At 40.6% G+C, this 17,582-nt stretch overlaps 1 protein-coding gene and 1 long non-coding RNA gene across 8 annotated transcripts in view; one reads left to right on the top strand and one right to left on the bottom strand.

Moving 5' to 3' along the window:
• LOC109195977 (uncharacterized) overlaps positions 1 to 3,625 on the top strand; it is an 18,843-nt gene extending 15,218 nt beyond the window's left edge. Inside the window, exon 3 of the long non-coding RNA XR_002057414.2 lies at positions 702 to 3,625. This is a non-coding gene — a long non-coding RNA (uncharacterized LOC109195977). The remainder of the gene's footprint in view (positions 1 to 701) is intronic.
• The window catches only part of larp1b (La ribonucleoprotein 1B), a 25,178-nt gene extending 7,596 nt beyond the window's left edge, over positions 1 to 17,582 (bottom strand). For 3 of the 7 annotated variants that reach the window (XM_019348859.2, XM_019348860.2, XM_025900743.1), the window contains exons 1-12: positions 16,760 to 17,582; positions 14,333 to 14,394; positions 12,805 to 12,861; positions 11,757 to 11,982; positions 9,674 to 9,847; positions 8,904 to 9,029; positions 8,583 to 8,751; positions 6,265 to 6,409; positions 5,857 to 6,034; positions 4,853 to 5,040; positions 4,471 to 4,545; positions 3,632 to 3,991 (exon numbers count right to left, since the gene is read on the bottom strand). In XM_019348859.2, the coding sequence (XP_019204404.1) occupies positions 3,632 to 3,991; positions 4,471 to 4,545; positions 4,853 to 5,040; positions 5,857 to 6,034; positions 6,265 to 6,409; positions 8,583 to 8,751; positions 8,904 to 9,029; positions 9,674 to 9,847; positions 11,757 to 11,982; positions 12,805 to 12,861; positions 14,333 to 14,394; positions 16,760 to 17,132 (2,133 nt within the window). In that variant the 5' untranslated portion in view covers positions 17,133 to 17,582. The remainder of the gene's footprint in view (positions 1 to 3,631; positions 3,992 to 4,470; positions 4,546 to 4,852; positions 5,041 to 5,856; positions 6,035 to 6,264; positions 6,410 to 8,582; positions 8,752 to 8,903; positions 9,030 to 9,673; positions 9,848 to 11,756; positions 11,983 to 12,804; positions 12,862 to 14,332; positions 14,395 to 16,759) is intronic. The other 4 variants (XM_019348857.2, XM_019348858.2, XM_019348862.2 and 1 more) reach the window with 4 other exon arrangements.

Raw genomic sequence — 17,582 nt, 5'->3', positions numbered from 1 at the left:
CTGAAAACAATCTTCTTATTTAGTTGATTTCCTAGTGACAGATCTCAATTTTAAATCAGATTAATCAATAAAAGGATTTCTGCACTTCCCCTCAGATACTACATTTGGATGTTGCAAGGCTGTTTAAACTGATAACAGTTCACTATGGTGGTAAAAAGCACTCACACATCAGCAGCTGCAGCCATGCAGGCCTGTGTGACACACAGCACATGTGTCGCAGACTTTGTACTTTACACGTCAGCATCAGACAGAGGGGGAAGAAAAATATGCAGGTGGCCTTGGTGCATGTGTGCTCAGGCAAAACATTTCCCACATGCTTTATTTATTGACCAACCCTTGAGCCCATGAATGAGCTGACCCCGTTGAAAACGTTTTCACAGAGCAGTTTGAATAAAGATTCTTATAGTTGATTCTGCTTTTGTGGTTGCCTTCATTTGTCATTTTGGTCACCGTTATACCAGCAAGCTTTCACTTCTGCTCTGATTTTACACCCCCAGTTTGTTGACAGAGGCAGGATTAAATGATTCTTCCTGAGTGTAACACATAAGTTTTTGTCTTTGTGAGTTGTGGACGGCTCTGACGCTGCCAGCGATGAGGTGGCAGTGTGTGAGAGTTCTTGATGTTTAACCTGCTGCTCTAACTGTTTGGTATTAAAGGTCAACTAATGACTCCTACTCTCTCCTTTCATTTCCCCTTTGTAGACCTTCTGACCCAACACTTCTCCACAGCCCGTGCATCAACTCCTCATCGTGCTCCTTCTGTCCTGTTACTATTAGTGGAGAACAGAGACCGTTCTCCACTAATAGAAATGATGACATCAGTTTTTCTTGTAAGTGATTAGCTGATTACAGAAAAGTCATTGATAATTTAATTCAAATTTTATATATGCATGCACACAAATCATAGACCCACTTTCTAACATGCATCTCAAATTTATTTGGAACAGTTGACCTGATAAAATAAGCCTTTTAAACCCCCCTTAGGCTCTAGGAAAATGGCTCTGTCTCTTAACAGGCAAAACATGCAATCAAGAAATGTATGAGTTCACCAAAATAACATTAACAAGCCTACTTCTTGCAAATTACAAACTAAATTACTTTGACCAGCATGCATTTTATATGGATTTAAATAACAATCACACTTCTGAGTACAACAAGCTCTTAATTGAGCTTTTTTAAATGTGTTTCCACATTAAACATCTTCAAATGATTTAAGTCTGCTTCTGTTTTTTCTTCCACTACGAGAACACCCTTCATATGCTGGTAAAAACCAAGCAGACATTTCTGTTCTGTTCTGAATCCATAAAAGTCTATTTTCACCTACTGATCCACTTCCATGCAACTGAAGGTTACATCATCTATGCTGATGAATGGGATCAAAGTGTTTTTAACTGATGATGTGATTTATGGTGACCTGCTACTGAGGTTTGGCCATCAGCATTATACGATGCTGTAGTGTTGTAAAACCTGAATATACACTGGTCCTGTGCTATAGTTCTGTTCTAATGTAAGGCATGCATAATGCTGTGTGACCTATAGTCAGAGTCTGTACATGCACTGTATCCACAGAAGAGGCAGCTTTCAAAAAGGAGGTCACTGAGCTCTGGAAGCAGCTGTAGTCTGGAGGCTTGTATAGTGGACAGTAAATGGTGCATTTATTTTTGTCCCTCCTCTGCACAGTGTGAGGTTTAACAGCTCTGTCACAATGTCTTCATGTCAAAGTGGCATGAGTGCCAGTAGTGCTTACGCTTTAAAGGAAACCTACAGTTGAAAGCAACCAAGGGCTACCCCAATGCTCCAGAGCACCATTCAATCATATACTGTCTATATATCCACTCTAGTGTATGTGCAATTGTGTTTCCTGCTGTATAAGAAAGAAATTTAAGACTCAGTGCAACATCACAATGATCATCACTGAAGAGGTGCTGCAGACAGTAATGGTTATGAGATATGAGCCCTAATGCAACCATAGCAGAGTGCTTTGTGTGGTTTTAAGGACCCTGGTCAAACGATTACAATACAAGCATACACAGACTCATTTTTCAGCCCAGCATTAGATTTCTGATCCATCATGTGGCAGTCTGCTGGGTCATCTAGTACATTTCTTAGTGATTTCCATATCAGTGATCTGATCACAATTTTTACTGATCAAACTGCATCTTTAAAAGAACAATATGAATTAGAACACAATGCATAAAATTCAAAGATGAGCACTTTTTTTTTTTAAAGCAGGACTTGTGAACTGTGGAAATACAAGAAAACTCCCCTGGATAAATTCTTCAAAATCAAATCTGGCAGAAACTGAGGATTCACTGATAATGCCAAAGTTTATGGTGACTTTCTGAGTCAGCACATTGGACCAATAAAAACACTTCTGGTCTCTTTAACTGATTTCTTCATTGACAACTCCTCACCTATTTATTAAAAAAATATGAAGGCTGGAAGTTAACAGATGGATGCTGACACGGTTGTTTGTGCCTTTTGGGGCATTTCTGCTGCAACTACCTAACAGTTTATATCAAAGAAGTCTGGGCTCCAGGTTTGCTGAGTCTATAGCTTCTACCCACTGGCTGTGCATACGTAGTATAGCCTGATCTGTATCAACTTCTCAAAGACGTTTCTATTCCACAGACCAGGGTGGGTGCACTTAGACAGCCTTCAATAATGCATAAATATGTCTAATTTTTCTCTCAAGCCATCAAATATTGTGACAGTGATCGTGACTGAATAACTGATAAATGGATGCGATGGCTTGATGCACACCAGGTTTTCTCACCCTTTAACTTTTGTAAATATTACAATATAAGCGGATGTTCTTATTTAATTAATTTTCAGTTTTGGTAACAACCTATAGAGTTTAAATGTGATCATCACATAAAGCCCACTACACCAGTCAAAATTCAGAAGAATTTCATCCATGCAACACCAGAACGAGCTTAGCACAAATCCTGGAATGATAATGAGAGAGCTAACTTAGCATCATCCAAAGTATTTCTTAACAACTGCAAAGCTGTTTCAATGTATAAAATCAAGTTAGAGTCAATGTTTCCATGGATATTACGTTAGAACTGAAATATGCAAACACATACGAAACTTGAGCAATATTCTGTGAATAGCAGCGAGATGCAAAGGCTGGTTTGTTCAGGCATGATTTGCTACGCTGTGTGCTGTACGTGCACTTCTGTACTGGGTGTTCCTTTTCTAGTGTCAGTGCAGCGTTTTTTTAAACCGCTCTTTGGCAGACCTGCTCCAACATGCTACATGATGACTGTAAGACTTTTTTATTAGCTGTCAATTCCAAGCAGAAAAGGCTGCGTACTGATCTAAAAGTGCAGGTCGTCTGTGTGTCCAGCAGGTAAAAATAATTTTCCCCATATGAGAATATTTGATCCATACATCATGTTCTACACCAAAAACATTTGGTGTAGAAGATAATGACTTTATTTTGATTTTTTAAAAAAAAGGGAGTTTGAGTATTAGGTGTGGTATTTGAGTCATCTATAAACTTTTAAAATAGATAAAATATACAGCGCTCACTGATGCTATACGAGTGCATTACAGTCTAGCCTTTAGGCCTTTAAAATCCACCATTAACGTAATGTGTACAGTATGGTTTTCACTTTTCGTCTTACCTTGATGCACTCGATTGGCTCCTCCCCCTTCCACAGGTCCTGTTCGTAGTAGTACAGCCCGTCGTTGATGGCTTTGGCCAGGTCGGCAGTAATCTTAGCTCGGGACTCGTGGTTACCTGTCCGATCCCCACCGGGATGCTTACGGAGGTAGGGTGGAGTCTGGGTGACGATGAGGATCTTGTTCACATCCTGGTCATCCAGCTCATAGTCCGAGTCGTCCTCATCTAAACAGTCTGTGAACTTGTTCTTCCTGGCCGCCATCTGCTCCATTTCCTCATCGAACATGAAGTCCAGCTCCTCCTGGTCGGGCTCTGCCAGTGGAGGAGGCTGCTGGCTGGGAGGAGGCGTTTTACTATCCCCCTAGACAACACAGTGAATACAAAGCCGTTAACAAAGCAACAGACAAGACCTGCTGGAAATGAGGTGTAAAACCTACACATAATAAATGTGATTAAGCCATCCAATTATATTAGCCAAACACACAGTCCAGAGTTATACTGATCCATCATTAATAGAATGTTTCTTACACGCATTTCTATTAATAATGTTATATTAAATAACAGAAATACATCTATGAATAATCCAATTCAGTTCAACAGCATCACCAACTGCACACTCCAAATACAACCACAAGGTTCATCACCACCATCTCTCTAAAGCATAAAATCAGAATTATAACTTTGTGAAGGACTTAGCTGTAACACGGTATAACTAATCCCCTGTTAAGTTCATTTGTGAAGTAAAGAAACAGACATGCAATATTTAAGTGAAAAAGAAGCACATGGAAGAATGGGCAGAGAACAAGCTTGGATGGGTGAGTGCTGGAGGAAGTACTCAACTGCAGAGGAAAGGCAGTGAGGTTGGAGCGATGCGCAGGGAGAAGAGCTGGCAACGCACACTTCGTCACTGACATACTGCCAGGAAAAAGATGGAGGAGATGGGCAGAAGGCGTTGACAGTAAACACAGAGGAAAGGAGAAGAGAAAAATGATGACATGGTAACAAATGAGAGACAATGGAAGGGATGAAAGATGGAAAATATGTGTGACAACTTTTAATTTAATGAAACCTGGTGAAGGAGTGAAGCATGCGTGTGCCCTTCTAGTTCTGATTGTTATGGCCATTATTTCTACCAGTTACCATAGCAACATACTCAAAGCCCAAAATTAAAGCAACCCCAGGGATGAGGGGAGTGGCCGTTTCACCTTTTTGTACTCCCTACCTTTGCTTTTGCAGAGGGCTGCCTATGACGTTTCTCAACCTGGATCCAGGCGTCAGGGTCGGGCTTGGGGGCGAGGGCATCTTTGGAGTCATCTGTGGCCGGTAGAGATTCCTGGCTGGAGAAGCCAGGGTCAGCAGAGTCCTGAGGCTGCACGGGATCAGGAGGAGTCGCCTTCACAGGTGACGAAGCTGAAAACCCCGACACATAACACAGACACTCAGTCAACCTTGTACAGAGTGAAAAAACCAAAAAGCTCAAAGCAACATAAAACTGTGCGTTTAATCTCAATACCAACAACTCAACAATAACTGATATTAGAGAAACGGAACTGTTTTTGATGACTAATGGCAGCCTTGCCTGTTATTAGTTCAGCTTTGTCAGCTAGTTTACAAAGTGTCCATCAAAAGCTGTTTTTATGACACCCAGACAGCGTCATCTTAATTATTAAATTAAAAAAAAAAAAAAAAAAAATCATAATCATGAATGTTTCATTTAGCATGGAAAAATTAAAAAATAATAATAATTAGACTGAATTAATCATTCAAGCATGCAGATGATGCTTTTTTACACCGTCAACAAATCTCATGATTTCAAAGCCAATCTGTCTGCTGTCTCTCTATCCACTGCGATTTATACCATGCTTGTGCTTCTGCAGCCGAACCTCCCAAATATGTAGGTTCATTTAGTAAAATGTTCCAGCAATGTCATGTTTGTAGTGCCTTTGTTGGAGATCGCTTCCAGCTGCGTTTAATCCACATTTGCTGCTCAACTGAATATTTGGGGCAGTAGGTTGGTGAAAACAGAGTCAAAATAAACTGTGTGTTCATAGTTCACCCAGTGTCAAAGGGGCCGCTTAGCACCGCTCTTTAAATATAACTTAATTTTTGTATAGCAAAGGGACACAACAGCCCAAAGTGCTAACATTCAATATATATGGGGTTTTGGATACACACTATGGATCAACATCATGAGATTTGCTGAGAGGATATCATTAGGATACTGACCGGAGTTTGTGGCATTGAGGGTCTGTCGAGGAACAAACTCAGGACAGTTAATAAGCTGGGAGAAGTCGGTGCGAGGGGAACCAACGTTGGTAGGGGTGGGAATCGGCCAACGCTCAGGGTCTGTTTTACAGCGGATCCTTTCATCGACCAGCTCCACCTCTGTGCTGCTCTTCAGAGCCTGCAGAAAAGGATTTAATCGCAGCAAGGAAAATAAATTCCAATTTCAAAATGCGAGATAGATACCAGAGCCAAGCATTAAAGTCAAGGCATGTAGTTAAGAATATAAGAACTTTTAGATTAGCATTGAAAAAAAACATAATTACACACACACTTATTTTTAAAACAACGTTAAATCATAGCTTTACAGCCTGAGCACACGCAGCATTTACACTGATGATGTGATGCTACCTCAATGATGAGGCTGACGTCAGTGGTGAGGGCCTGCACTCTGTGGAAGCTGGCGATGAGGGAGATGGGGAGGAAACCCTGCGCGTCCATTTTTCTCCTCAGGAAGAAGTCTCGCTCCAGATTGTGGAGGCTAAAGTAGTACTCACTGAAAAGGAAGGAGGACACAATACATTTAATCACCAGCACAAATAAAACAAAGTTATTTAATAGTCCATAAAGGAGCAGATTGCCCATTTTGAAGTATTCTAGTGAAGCTGGCAAATTCGTGCCTGTGTCCCTGAGGCTCCATTGATTTCAGCAATCAGGAACTATTTCTGAAGAATTTACAATACTCTGTGTTACAGCAACATTTCAGTCTAGTATTGAGGTAGAAACCTGTAAGTCACCAATATAAAGAAGTATAAAAGAAATAGATATTAAGAAATCATAATTTCTTTTATAATCCTTATCAAAAAAAGACATAGTCTGACTTCAGCATCATATCTAGACTGGAAGAGCTCCCTGCTGACTGCCTGTCACACTATTTGAAATCACCATGGCACACTTTAGTGCCCACCCTGCAGGCAGTAAGTAGCCAGAGTAACGTCGGCTGAGTGAGCAGCCTGAATAACGCTGAGTGAGACGAGAAAGGAGAAGACAAGAGTGGCCTCTCTATCCTCCCTCACCCACTCTTCCTCCCCTTCTCACCCTCTAACAGTTTTTTTTCCACGGTCACTCCTGGGTATAATTCATCTCCTGTCCCCTTCAAATCACTCAGACTATATTTAGGATTTCACCTCACCATCCAGTCTGAACAGCAATGAGGCCAAAAGTGTCAGGCAGACAAGCAGTGGACACTGCCCCCTGCAGGCCACCCTGAACCCAGATCACTGCCTATCACACATGTACTGAGACATCCTCACCCCTCTTCTATAGAAGCTTCTCTCTCATCTCTTTCAGACGTTATTTTTGATCACACTAGTATGAAAAATTCACTACAGAAATAAAGACAGACCTTCATGAATTTATGGTCTTAAACTGAGTGACTTTTAAAAGAATACTCGAGGAAATAAGAGAACAACAAAATCAGAAAACACTTCACTTACTATGTTACACAAGGGAAGGAAGAACAGGAAATTTAGCTTTAACGGTGCCTAAAAGTCATTACTGACTATGAAAATGTGATTATTCATATAAAGACACAAACTGAAGAGGAAAATGTATATAAGATAAAAATGAACCATGTTAATGTTGAGTAGAAAGTGGCTGCAGACTGGCACTACAGCCCCTGGCAAAATGATGAAATCACTCGCTTTTTTATTTTGTAGCAAATAAAAACACAGATCTGACACACATCTGTTTTGTTTAAGAGCTGAACATTATACTGCATGAAAAACTGTTCAGAATTATTTTAATTAATGGCTTTTTTTCAACAGATGAAGTCGAAGAAAAGGACTCGCCCCAATTAATCTGTTGAGATGTGGACTTCACGAATAAAAAGAAAGATTCATCATCATCTTGATAGATCAACTCTACGGGATGGAGCCTGTCATGGCCCATCACCTGAGATCCAACTCCACATCATAAAGAAAGGAGGGAATTTGGAATATTTTCTTCATTCATCTGTATGCGTTTCACTGGAACAGCACCAGACAAAAGTTTAGCATCATCTCAGCAGCCAATCATCACTTTCCTCCCATCGTCCACAGTTCACAGTTGTTTCTCGTTAAACCTCCTGACATATTGTTTTCTTCCGTTTAGGTGTTTGTACTGGTTTTCTTTTTGGCTTTTCCATTTCGTTCAGCACATTCCTTTCAGTTCTGCCACAAACACTGCCTCGTATTTCTATCCATTTTGTTGTTGTTGTGCATTTTATGTTCTCAAGTCATGCAGCTTTGAGTTTTCTGTCCTGATGCTTTGGATTTCACGATGATCTACCCATGCATGTTCCTCTTGTAACCTACCCATTTTGTTTGTACCTGTTCCAAATTTTAGAGGCAGCAAACATCCTTTGCCACACTCCATGTTGCATTCCCGTCTTTAAGGAATACTATTAACATGTCTCTGGCAGGGATGCTAAAATTGGCGAATGGATTGCTTTGCATAGTTGGACCTGCTCTGGTTTTTGTTTGAGAAACGCAAACAACAAAATGACCTGATTTCCCCCCCCCGCTTCTACTTGATGTGGCAAAAAAATATGTCATTGATTAAAATAACCATTTTTAAATTTTAATTTGAAGTACGCTTCATGAAGCTGGAACATCACGCTATTAATAGTAAAAAGTAATAAGAGCCTCCGTAAGATAGGACAATATTTTTTCCAGGTATTAAATTCTTACATTTGCCGTTTGATGTATTCCTTAAGCAGCTTTTCATCCACCGTGTACATCTGGAGTTTGTTGCCATCACTGTAGTAGTAAACCATGTTGGTGCCAAACTCTGCAGGGGCCTGAGCAGAGCCATCAGATGACTGAGAGTCTCCAAAGTTTAGAGGGTATTCATATCGCCCTAAAAACAAAACAGAAGGAAGAAATAATGGCATATCAAGGAGAGAGAACACTTCAAAAAGCTGGATTTTCTTGTCTTTGACAGAAATTGCATTGCTGATGATTCTGCTTCCAATTTATGTGTGGCAATAAATGAAAAACACTAGTCTGCACCTCGCCCACGACCTCTTCCGCGTCCACGTCCCTTCCCTCTTCCTCGTATTCCTCCACGAACACTCCCACCGTCGCTCCGGATGCTTGTAGCATCATCGCCATAGTCCCGCGGCTCTCTTCGCCAGCCTATGAGCAAGAAAACATACATTCGTGATCAAAGCTTAAAATTTCTTCCACGTACTGCTGAAGGGCATGAACAAGAAACTCAATGTAAGAAAACTGCTATTTTTCAATAATTTGTGGTAACCGTCTAAAGCTGCAATATAAAAGTTGTAAATAAACCCTAATAACAACCAGATCATCTAAACTACTTTTTGGGGATGACAAAAGAACAGCTACTTTCAGCACAGATGATAAAAACATAAAAATGTCCGACAACATCCAGTTAGCTCAACAGCTTTATAACAAGCAGCAGCAGCAGCAGCCTGTTCTCGTAGCAGAGATCTGAAACCATTTAATATTTGTTTTTATTTGCAGGAAAAATTACAAACATTTGGTTTTGTTGACAATTTGTATGAGAATAAATGTCAAAGAAGCTTTAAAACATCCATCTGATGCCAAATTAAAAAAATTTAAAAAAATGAGTCATGCTTTCATTGAGCCATGCAGTAGGAAAAAAGCCATGTGGACACTAAAGACAGATGGCAGCTTGCTGAGCAAATGTTAAAAAGATACCAGAGAGATAAAGAGCAAAGCCAGCCCAGCGAAGTGAGGAAGAAAGAAAAAGACTGAAGGCGTGAACAGTAAACAGTGAGCTCGTGGCCACTTACTCCTGGTGCTATCATGCGCCCTGTTATTATGGAGCGTTTGATTAGGCGACGTGAGGTCAGACGAGTCATCGATGGGCTCTGTGTCTGAGCGTGCTGGGTCCCTGCCGGGCGTCTTGGCATCATCATCCCGGGACACTTCCTCCAGCGGCAGAGAGACCCACTTACGTTTGTTACCTAACGATGATTGCACACCGAAAACAAAGCTTGTAGAGTTTTGGTCCAAAAGGGGGGGAAAATAAAAAAGATCAAATAAAGAAATAAAGCTCCATGGTGACTAAAACTGCAGCGTAAACCTTTCATCATAGCAATGAATGACTACTTAATCGTTTTCCAGGTTTGTTTAGCAAATAAAGGGCTTAAAAGTCTTTGTTCTCATGTACCCATAGCTTCTAGAGTTTTTGGACTAATGCCCTGTACTCAGGTTTTGTAGCCACATAACTGCAAACCATGTGACATTAACTTGTTTGCCATTTTGGATGTGTGACGCTGTAGCTTCAGTGAATAATGCCTCAGTCACACAGGCCTAGAGACTAGTCGGTGTCCAGTTGTGACATTGTGGCAGTAATGTCGATTCTCCAAGTACGTGTGGTGGCAACCCCCCCCCCAAAAAAACCAGGCAGGCATAGCCCATCCACACAGACCCTCACACTGACTGCCTGATAATGACATTTAGGTTACTGGGACTCAAGGAAACTGTAGCGGACGCGCAGACGCAGAAAGTATGATCCCCACCTGCCAATTACTTTCCAACTGTGGAACACAAAAGTGCAACACAAACCGGGAACAGAGAGCGTTTGCCTTCAGAGTTTAAGTTGCGACTCAGTGCTTCAACCAACAGGGTTCAAAAGGCACAGCTTCTACAAGGTTTTCTGTTTCTGATTTTTGTTGTACTTTTTCAAGTTTTACTACCGATCAGTTAGCAAGTTTTTGCAGACCAGTGAGCGTCTTGCATGCAAACCATGGACTACTGATTAAAGTAATCAGAGTTCGGTTTTGGGTGTTCTTTGCAACTGATTTAACATAGCGACTGCCAGGAAACTCCAAGGACCACTCACAATTGGATCGGAGAATCCACATTATTCCCTTGTGACAAGTGGTTATCAATCACCTCTTGTGGAATATGTGCACGCAAGAAATTATAAAGTTTAGAATTTTAGAGAAATTTTAACTATGGATAGCTGTTCATGGAGTAGGTATTTAGTCTCTAGGCCTGTGTGACTGGTGCTTTAGCAAATCGATTTCACAACAATGGCAACTGCCATCAATCTCCAGCAAGCTCTTGTCAACTGGATGGGGGAAAAACTGTTTCCCTTGCAACTGGTGGTTGCCACATAGTCACTGGTTTGTCTCTAGGTCTGAGAGATTTTGTTGCTTCATTTAGCAGCTTTTTGCATCTCTATAGAACATATTTGTCAATTACTTCTACATAGTTTTGTTCTTTTTAACAATGTGATTTTAGGCATTTTGTACATTTTGCATTTTGTTTAATTTTTACCCCTACACTACACTTTGACTGTTCATTACTATAATGATTTAAGCCCAGAGTGAAATTTTAAATTATTTAAGTTTTGCGGCTGATTTAAACTCTATATTAGGTCAAAACATAGTTTAAGAATTTATTTTATTTTATTTCGAAACAAAACTTTTCACTTCTAGTTTAGAATTCGAGGAGTTAATGAAGGTGCTTATCTCTGAATGGCTTCCACAAAGATTGGTGCCTGTGATGTTTACAATGTAGGAGTGGATCATTGAAAGAGAAACACGTAAGATAATCACAGCAGAGCATGCACAAGTCTTCACCAGCCAGCAATTATCGAGTTAATACAGTTACAGACATGCTAAAAAATACAAATCATCACAGTCGAGTGAAAAACATGCATCTCCAAATTTGGAACTCAAGAAACATCTGTATGAAAAAAAACACATTCTGGAGATGAATAAATTCACAAGACGGTGATGAAATGTGTGTGAATCAGATTCAATCAGGATTGTAGCCACTGTCATTAGCCTTATCCAAACCATTTAAGAGAGAGAGAAAGAGAGAGACAAAGCTTAATCTCATCAACGACTTGCTCTCCCATACCTCCTCTCTTCCTCAGGTTGGCACTCTTGGCGTCCTGTCCTGCTTTTGACTCTTCATCTTTGGTCAGCTCTCCCATCGGCTCCACCTGAGCCTCCTGGTTCTCTTTGCTCTCACCTCCATCATGGCTGCTCTCAGATTTTCTCTCTGGTCGCTCTCTTTTCTTCTCCTTATCTCTGCGCAAAGAGGGAGGCTTCTTTCCATTGTTGTTGAGGACATTTTGTTGTTGCTAAAATTTTAAAGGGGGGAAAATACCAGCTGTTAGTCACACCTTTATAGAACAATTTCAATTTTGTGGGCTTTTACTAATATGTTTCCTGCTCTGTGGACTTGAATTCTTTGCACAAGTAAGAAAATATACAATATATTGTTTTAGATGCAATTATAGTTTAATCTCAAGGCTTAAAGAAAACTGCACAACTGGCAGAAACAAGCACCTCATTTCCAACACTGTGACAATGACAACATTTTTAATAACTTAAATATTCTTCGTGATGAAAAACACATCAGTTGCTTCTCCAGTTAATCAAACTTTACATTTGAAGATTTTTAAGTATTTACTGATATTTTTGACTTTTCTGAATTCATCAGATCTTGAACTGTACTGAAGATTAAGTGCTGGAGAATCAATCTCTCAAAACAGCAAAGATTGAGGAAAAGGAAAAATCTAGAGTCCCCTTAGTTAGTTATATTTCCACCGCTGTCGCCTGTACTATACAAAACCTGAAGTAGTTGTTAGAAGAACCTGAGGTGAGTGTAAAAATTTTCAGTCAGCTGAAGACCTGTTTCAGCTTCATCGGGTTCTGAATCACACATCTGACCATGTGAGATCAAAACCAGAATACCTTTTTACTTTTATAAGACAGCCCCTTTTTTAAAACCTGCACCAACCTTCTGCAAAGCTACACCCTGAACACTTCAGAATGCTTCTAGCGCTCCACCTAGTGAGCATTAATTGGAAAAATAAATCCGTCTTTGACACGGCTAGTAGAAGCAGCAGAAAACAAGCTCTCATTGCTTATAAAAGTAGTTGCATTCACACATATTATACCTCTTTGGCCAGTTCTCCAGGTGTAGGCCAGTTTGTGATGTCACTGAAGTCACTTGACTGTGAAAGAGGAAGAAAGACTGTCAGCTTTCAAAGGATGATACCTAATGATCAGAAATCTTTTCATTTGATTTAACATTGGGTGGTCCGAGCAGGTAGCACTGAAGTGCCCAGCACTGAGAAAAAGGAGGTCAGCGCTGTGTGTGTGCGGGGGAAAACTGCAAACAACCGTGATAAACATAGTGAGTCAATTTCCACTGCTGAAAATTCCATAAATTTGGACAAACTGATATGGGATCAAGGTTAGGCAGACAAAGGGTACGCACTCCAGAAGTGATGAGTATGGTGGGCAGAAAAAATAAACACAAACTCAAATGCTGATTTCTCCAACCATATCCATTCTATGATATGAAGTGCATCAAACAGAAAGTCAACTAACTTTATCCTAAAGGGATTCAGGCTTTTAAACAAACCCTGCTCTAATGCATGTGTACTGACCGAAAAAGCTTCTGTTCCAGTTCATCCCAAATTATTGTTTTTGAGACACGATACAACAAAAGGAGTAGCAGTCATTGGAGGTAACAGATCATAAGCACAGCAAAAACAAAACACAAAACTCTCTTCATATGTAAAGAGTGGCGAATACAGAAACCGGGCGTGCAAGAAATACTATTTAAAGTTATGAAACTACTTGTTACATTTTTCTTAACACATATGAAGGGGCCAGGCTTGGTGATTCAATGCATTTAACATCAGTTTGCTTATTTTGTGTATGACTACCAGAAAACATTCAGTAACTGTGTAGTAATGATAATATGGGGTCCTGTAGAACTGTCAGTATGACCCTGATGAGGAAAGGTCTGCAGGTTGCATTATAATTCCTCAGGTTACATAAAAGCCCACAATATGTGGCAAAAGCATGAATAGGTAAGATGGTATGTCACACTTTAAGCACATATAATAGTATTAAAAACACAGTGTATCAATCCTCAGTGGAATTAAAGATCCACTGAGTGGATGCACTACTAAACACTTCCCCTACTTAACAATCATAATATGTATTTTTTTTTGGTCAGCAAACATGACCATTTTATATACGATATTATTTTCACATAATCCAAATCCCTTCTAAATATGAACTTCAAGTAACTGCAGTGGAAAAACTGGTTGGAAAAGCAAACAAAAAACCACAGGTCAGCAGCTTAAACCAGCTAACAGGCTATCAGCAGATGGTTATTTCCCATTCTAAATGTCAGTACCTACCAAAATCCACAGCAACGAAATGTGAACATGTGATCATTTTATAGTGGTTTATTTGCCATGAAGAAAAGACTACAAGCAAAACCATCGCTCTTTATATTAGCTGAGACATTCAACAACACTTTGTGGTTACTTTGCTGTAGAAATAATTAGTAAGATGTGGCCTTTTTTGTGCTAACTGTTGATGTATACCTCTTTCGTGACATTTTCAAGACTTACCTGAGCAACTATGGACATTAAAGAAAAGAATAGAAACGTAAAAAAGGATTACCTTGCTGGATTTTCTCGTTCTGGGCTTGGTGGCGCGGACGACTTTCGGAGCATTTTGCTGATCTGCGGATACACAATCAATAACTGAGAGTGAGGTCATTATGTTTGACAGACAGGAGAGGACTAGATCCAAAGGGTTTCAGTCCTTTTCAACTCTCTGAATTTAAGAAGAGCTTTGAGGAAGTTTCCGATTGAGAAAGATTGCTCAACACTGGAGTTAAAAAGTCGAGTCATCTACTCTTGCATGCGCTGCTCTGCTGTGTTTGAACACCATCGGATATTTCTGTCAGTACAGAAAGAATAAATGTGCTCCCCCCATGGACTAAGTGACACGACTTGTTGAGGGTGTTTTGTGCACAGGCAGCACCAGCGGTATGTGGCTGCGTCTCTGCAGGCTGCTGCAGCCTGGGAGTGGCCCACTGCAGCCTGACAGCTCCTATCAGCTCGACAGAGGATGGTCAGATTGATAAGAGAAACAGGGACGAGGCTTCCATATGAATGGGTGTATGCCTGAATGAGCCTTCAGACATCCACCCACAAGACTGGTTGTACAGTGACGCTGTAAAATGATGCCTGTGGTCTTGCCAGAGTCGTGCGCTTAAAATATAGCTCCCTCTTGGTTGCTCTGCGCTCTGACACACATTCATAACTCAAATTTAGCTGAACGGTCTGAACTCAAGAAAGCTGTATTTCAGAGTCGACTGTCACGTGTACGATAAAATAAATGCGATCACTCAGTAACCAATCAGCAGCCTCATCAGTCAATCAAATGAACTGTTGATACTGAAATGATCAACTGATTATATATTATAGAGAGAAAGGTATTCGATTCAGTTGTGATATCTGATTATTAAAAGCAGAGCTAAAAAACAGATTACAGACAGACTTGTGTTTAGTATTACTCCTCATGGCTGGTCATGAACCCTACATCCTACATATCCCACAATGCTTGATGGCTTCTTTTAACTAAACTTTTCCTACCTTCTAGACCTCCAAATATCTTAAACTTTACTACCCCCACCCACCGCCATTTTTTTAAATACAGGCTTTCAGCATCAAAGTTGATTTATTACTAACACTAAGAGGAATCAGTTAAACTTCATGTGCACCATCAATGACCTGCTACTTCAGTATTGTTATTCGTCAACTAAATGTCTTTTAGCTGTAGCTTTAAATGCACAAAAAGATCACTGTCTTATAGAGCTTAAACTCTTCTGTTCATTTTTAGGGTGTCATTTGATTCTGTATTTTGTCTGAGTATCGGTTTTCATTCTTCTCATTGTTTCTGTGTGCCCTGTACTGTGTACAGTTATGTGTACTTGTTATGGTTGCCACATTACATGAGTAAATTAAATAATAAATACGAAACAGATTTTAAGAAATGATCAGCAATCAGGCAAAAAAAATTCATGACACAAAAAATGACCCATTTGTGTCACTATAAAATGAATATTATGTGGTTTGCAGAGTAATACTGGCACTGGGGAGTATCTAGAAAGGAATGAAGGGTATTTTGGGGTTTTTTTTTAAATCAACTGACAAATTAAATGTAGCTCCATTTGCAAACCTCACTTTTTTCTCCATTATTTTTTAATATCGAACATACTTTAAGCTTATCAATGTTTGCCAGACTTGGCTCAAGTGACTTATTCTTTTTTTTTTTTTTTTACTAAAACAAACGATTTACTGGTCTCACTCATAATTGTTCGATTCTTTCAAAATAAATATAATCATTAGATTACAACCCTGTCCCGTTTTATCTTATCCACCTGTTCAGCCACTTTATTCTGATACTTTTGCTTTACTAGTGACAGTGAGGAGCTGGCTGGCCGGTGGGAGGAACTGCAGACAGACAGGCCATTGGACATGCAAAACGTGCCTGTAGAGCAGCAGGAACAGTTAGCCAGGCTGTCTTGGCGCTTACTTAATTATTTATTTGTTTGTTTTTAGAGTGTCAAGCATGTAATCACGACATTAAGAATGATTACGTCCCACATTCAGGTTTTCGTGTGCTTTCACTTCACAGACACCAGCTCTGACCCTCGATCAAGAGGGGGGAAAGCAGCACGAGAGTTAGCTGGTAGTGGCTAAAAGAAGTAGCAGTTGTCAGCAATCAACACGTGGTGCTACGGAGCAATCCGAGCACAGAGGGGGATGGGGCAGTATGCCCCCATCAACATCTCTCGACCGCGCTGACATTTAAGTTATGCACTCCATTCAACTCTAAATAAGCCTAAATGAGATATGTCAGGGCTGTGCAGCAGAGATTAATGTTGATTTCTCTGCAGTGGAGCTGCTAAAATGCTGCAAAGCAAAAAACGTGTTTAATAGCTGCGGCTGCAGAGGGAGCTGTGTGGCCAGCTGTTACCATATTGCAAAGTTTAATCTGTCTTAATACATGAATTTTTGTTTTTCAAATCCGTCTCACCTTTGTCTTGGGAGCTAGAGTTGGTATTGCTGACCGGCACTCTGCCCGTGGTCCTTTTAGTCCACGGGTTGACTTTCGGCGGAGGCGCTTCAACAACTTTCTTCTTCACCGTCTCAACAGCCGAGTCAGCGTTACTACTTTGGTCGTTTTCTTTACAGTTTTCTTTGCTTTCCTTTTCTATATCCGCTGGGCTCTTGGGAGCCCCGGAGTCGTGGCTGTCCACTAGTTGTTTTTCCAAGACTTTCTGCCCCTGATCTTGTCCTTTGTCCAGGCGAGCACCCTGGGACGTGTTTTGGTTCTTCTCCACCACTCCGCTCGGGCTGGCCGCTGTCAAACCCGAGTCAACCTGAGCACACTCAACCTCTGTGGACATCCTGCTAGTTTCCTAACAGCGCACAGTGTTAAATCCAGTGTGAATTGTTGGTCCTTGCTCTCTTATCCCCAAGAAAAGTCGTGAAAAGCTCAAGGGGCGACCACATCCACAAGTTGAGGTAAACAACTTCTGGGCTGGACCTCGCTAGCCAGCTAGCCAAGTAGCTCTTGGAGCTAAGTCCTAGCTAGCTAGCGACCGACCATGCAGAAGTCAGCGAGCCCGAACTAAACGTTGTTGTTTTTCACTCTAATTGACTGTTTCATATGAACAAATAATTACCTCTGAGTTTGTAGTTTGTCACCATGTAAACCACTCACACTCTATTCTTTCTCCAACGACTTTCTGTAACTTTTTCTTTTAAAAAAACTACTACAGCGACCTCCTCTCTGGTTTCAACTCCACGCTACCAGCCAGGAGCTCGTGGAGCTACGCTGTAAACAGTGACTCTGG

Source organism: Oreochromis niloticus, linkage group LG19 (assembly GCF_001858045.2).
Source record: "Oreochromis niloticus isolate F11D_XX linkage group LG19, O_niloticus_UMD_NMBU, whole genome shotgun sequence".
Lineage (NCBI taxonomy): Eukaryota > Metazoa > Chordata > Actinopteri > Cichliformes > Cichlidae > Oreochromis > Oreochromis niloticus.
The sequence above is the reverse complement of the archived record's forward strand: the minus strand, read 5'-3'. Positions and strand labels throughout refer to the sequence as shown.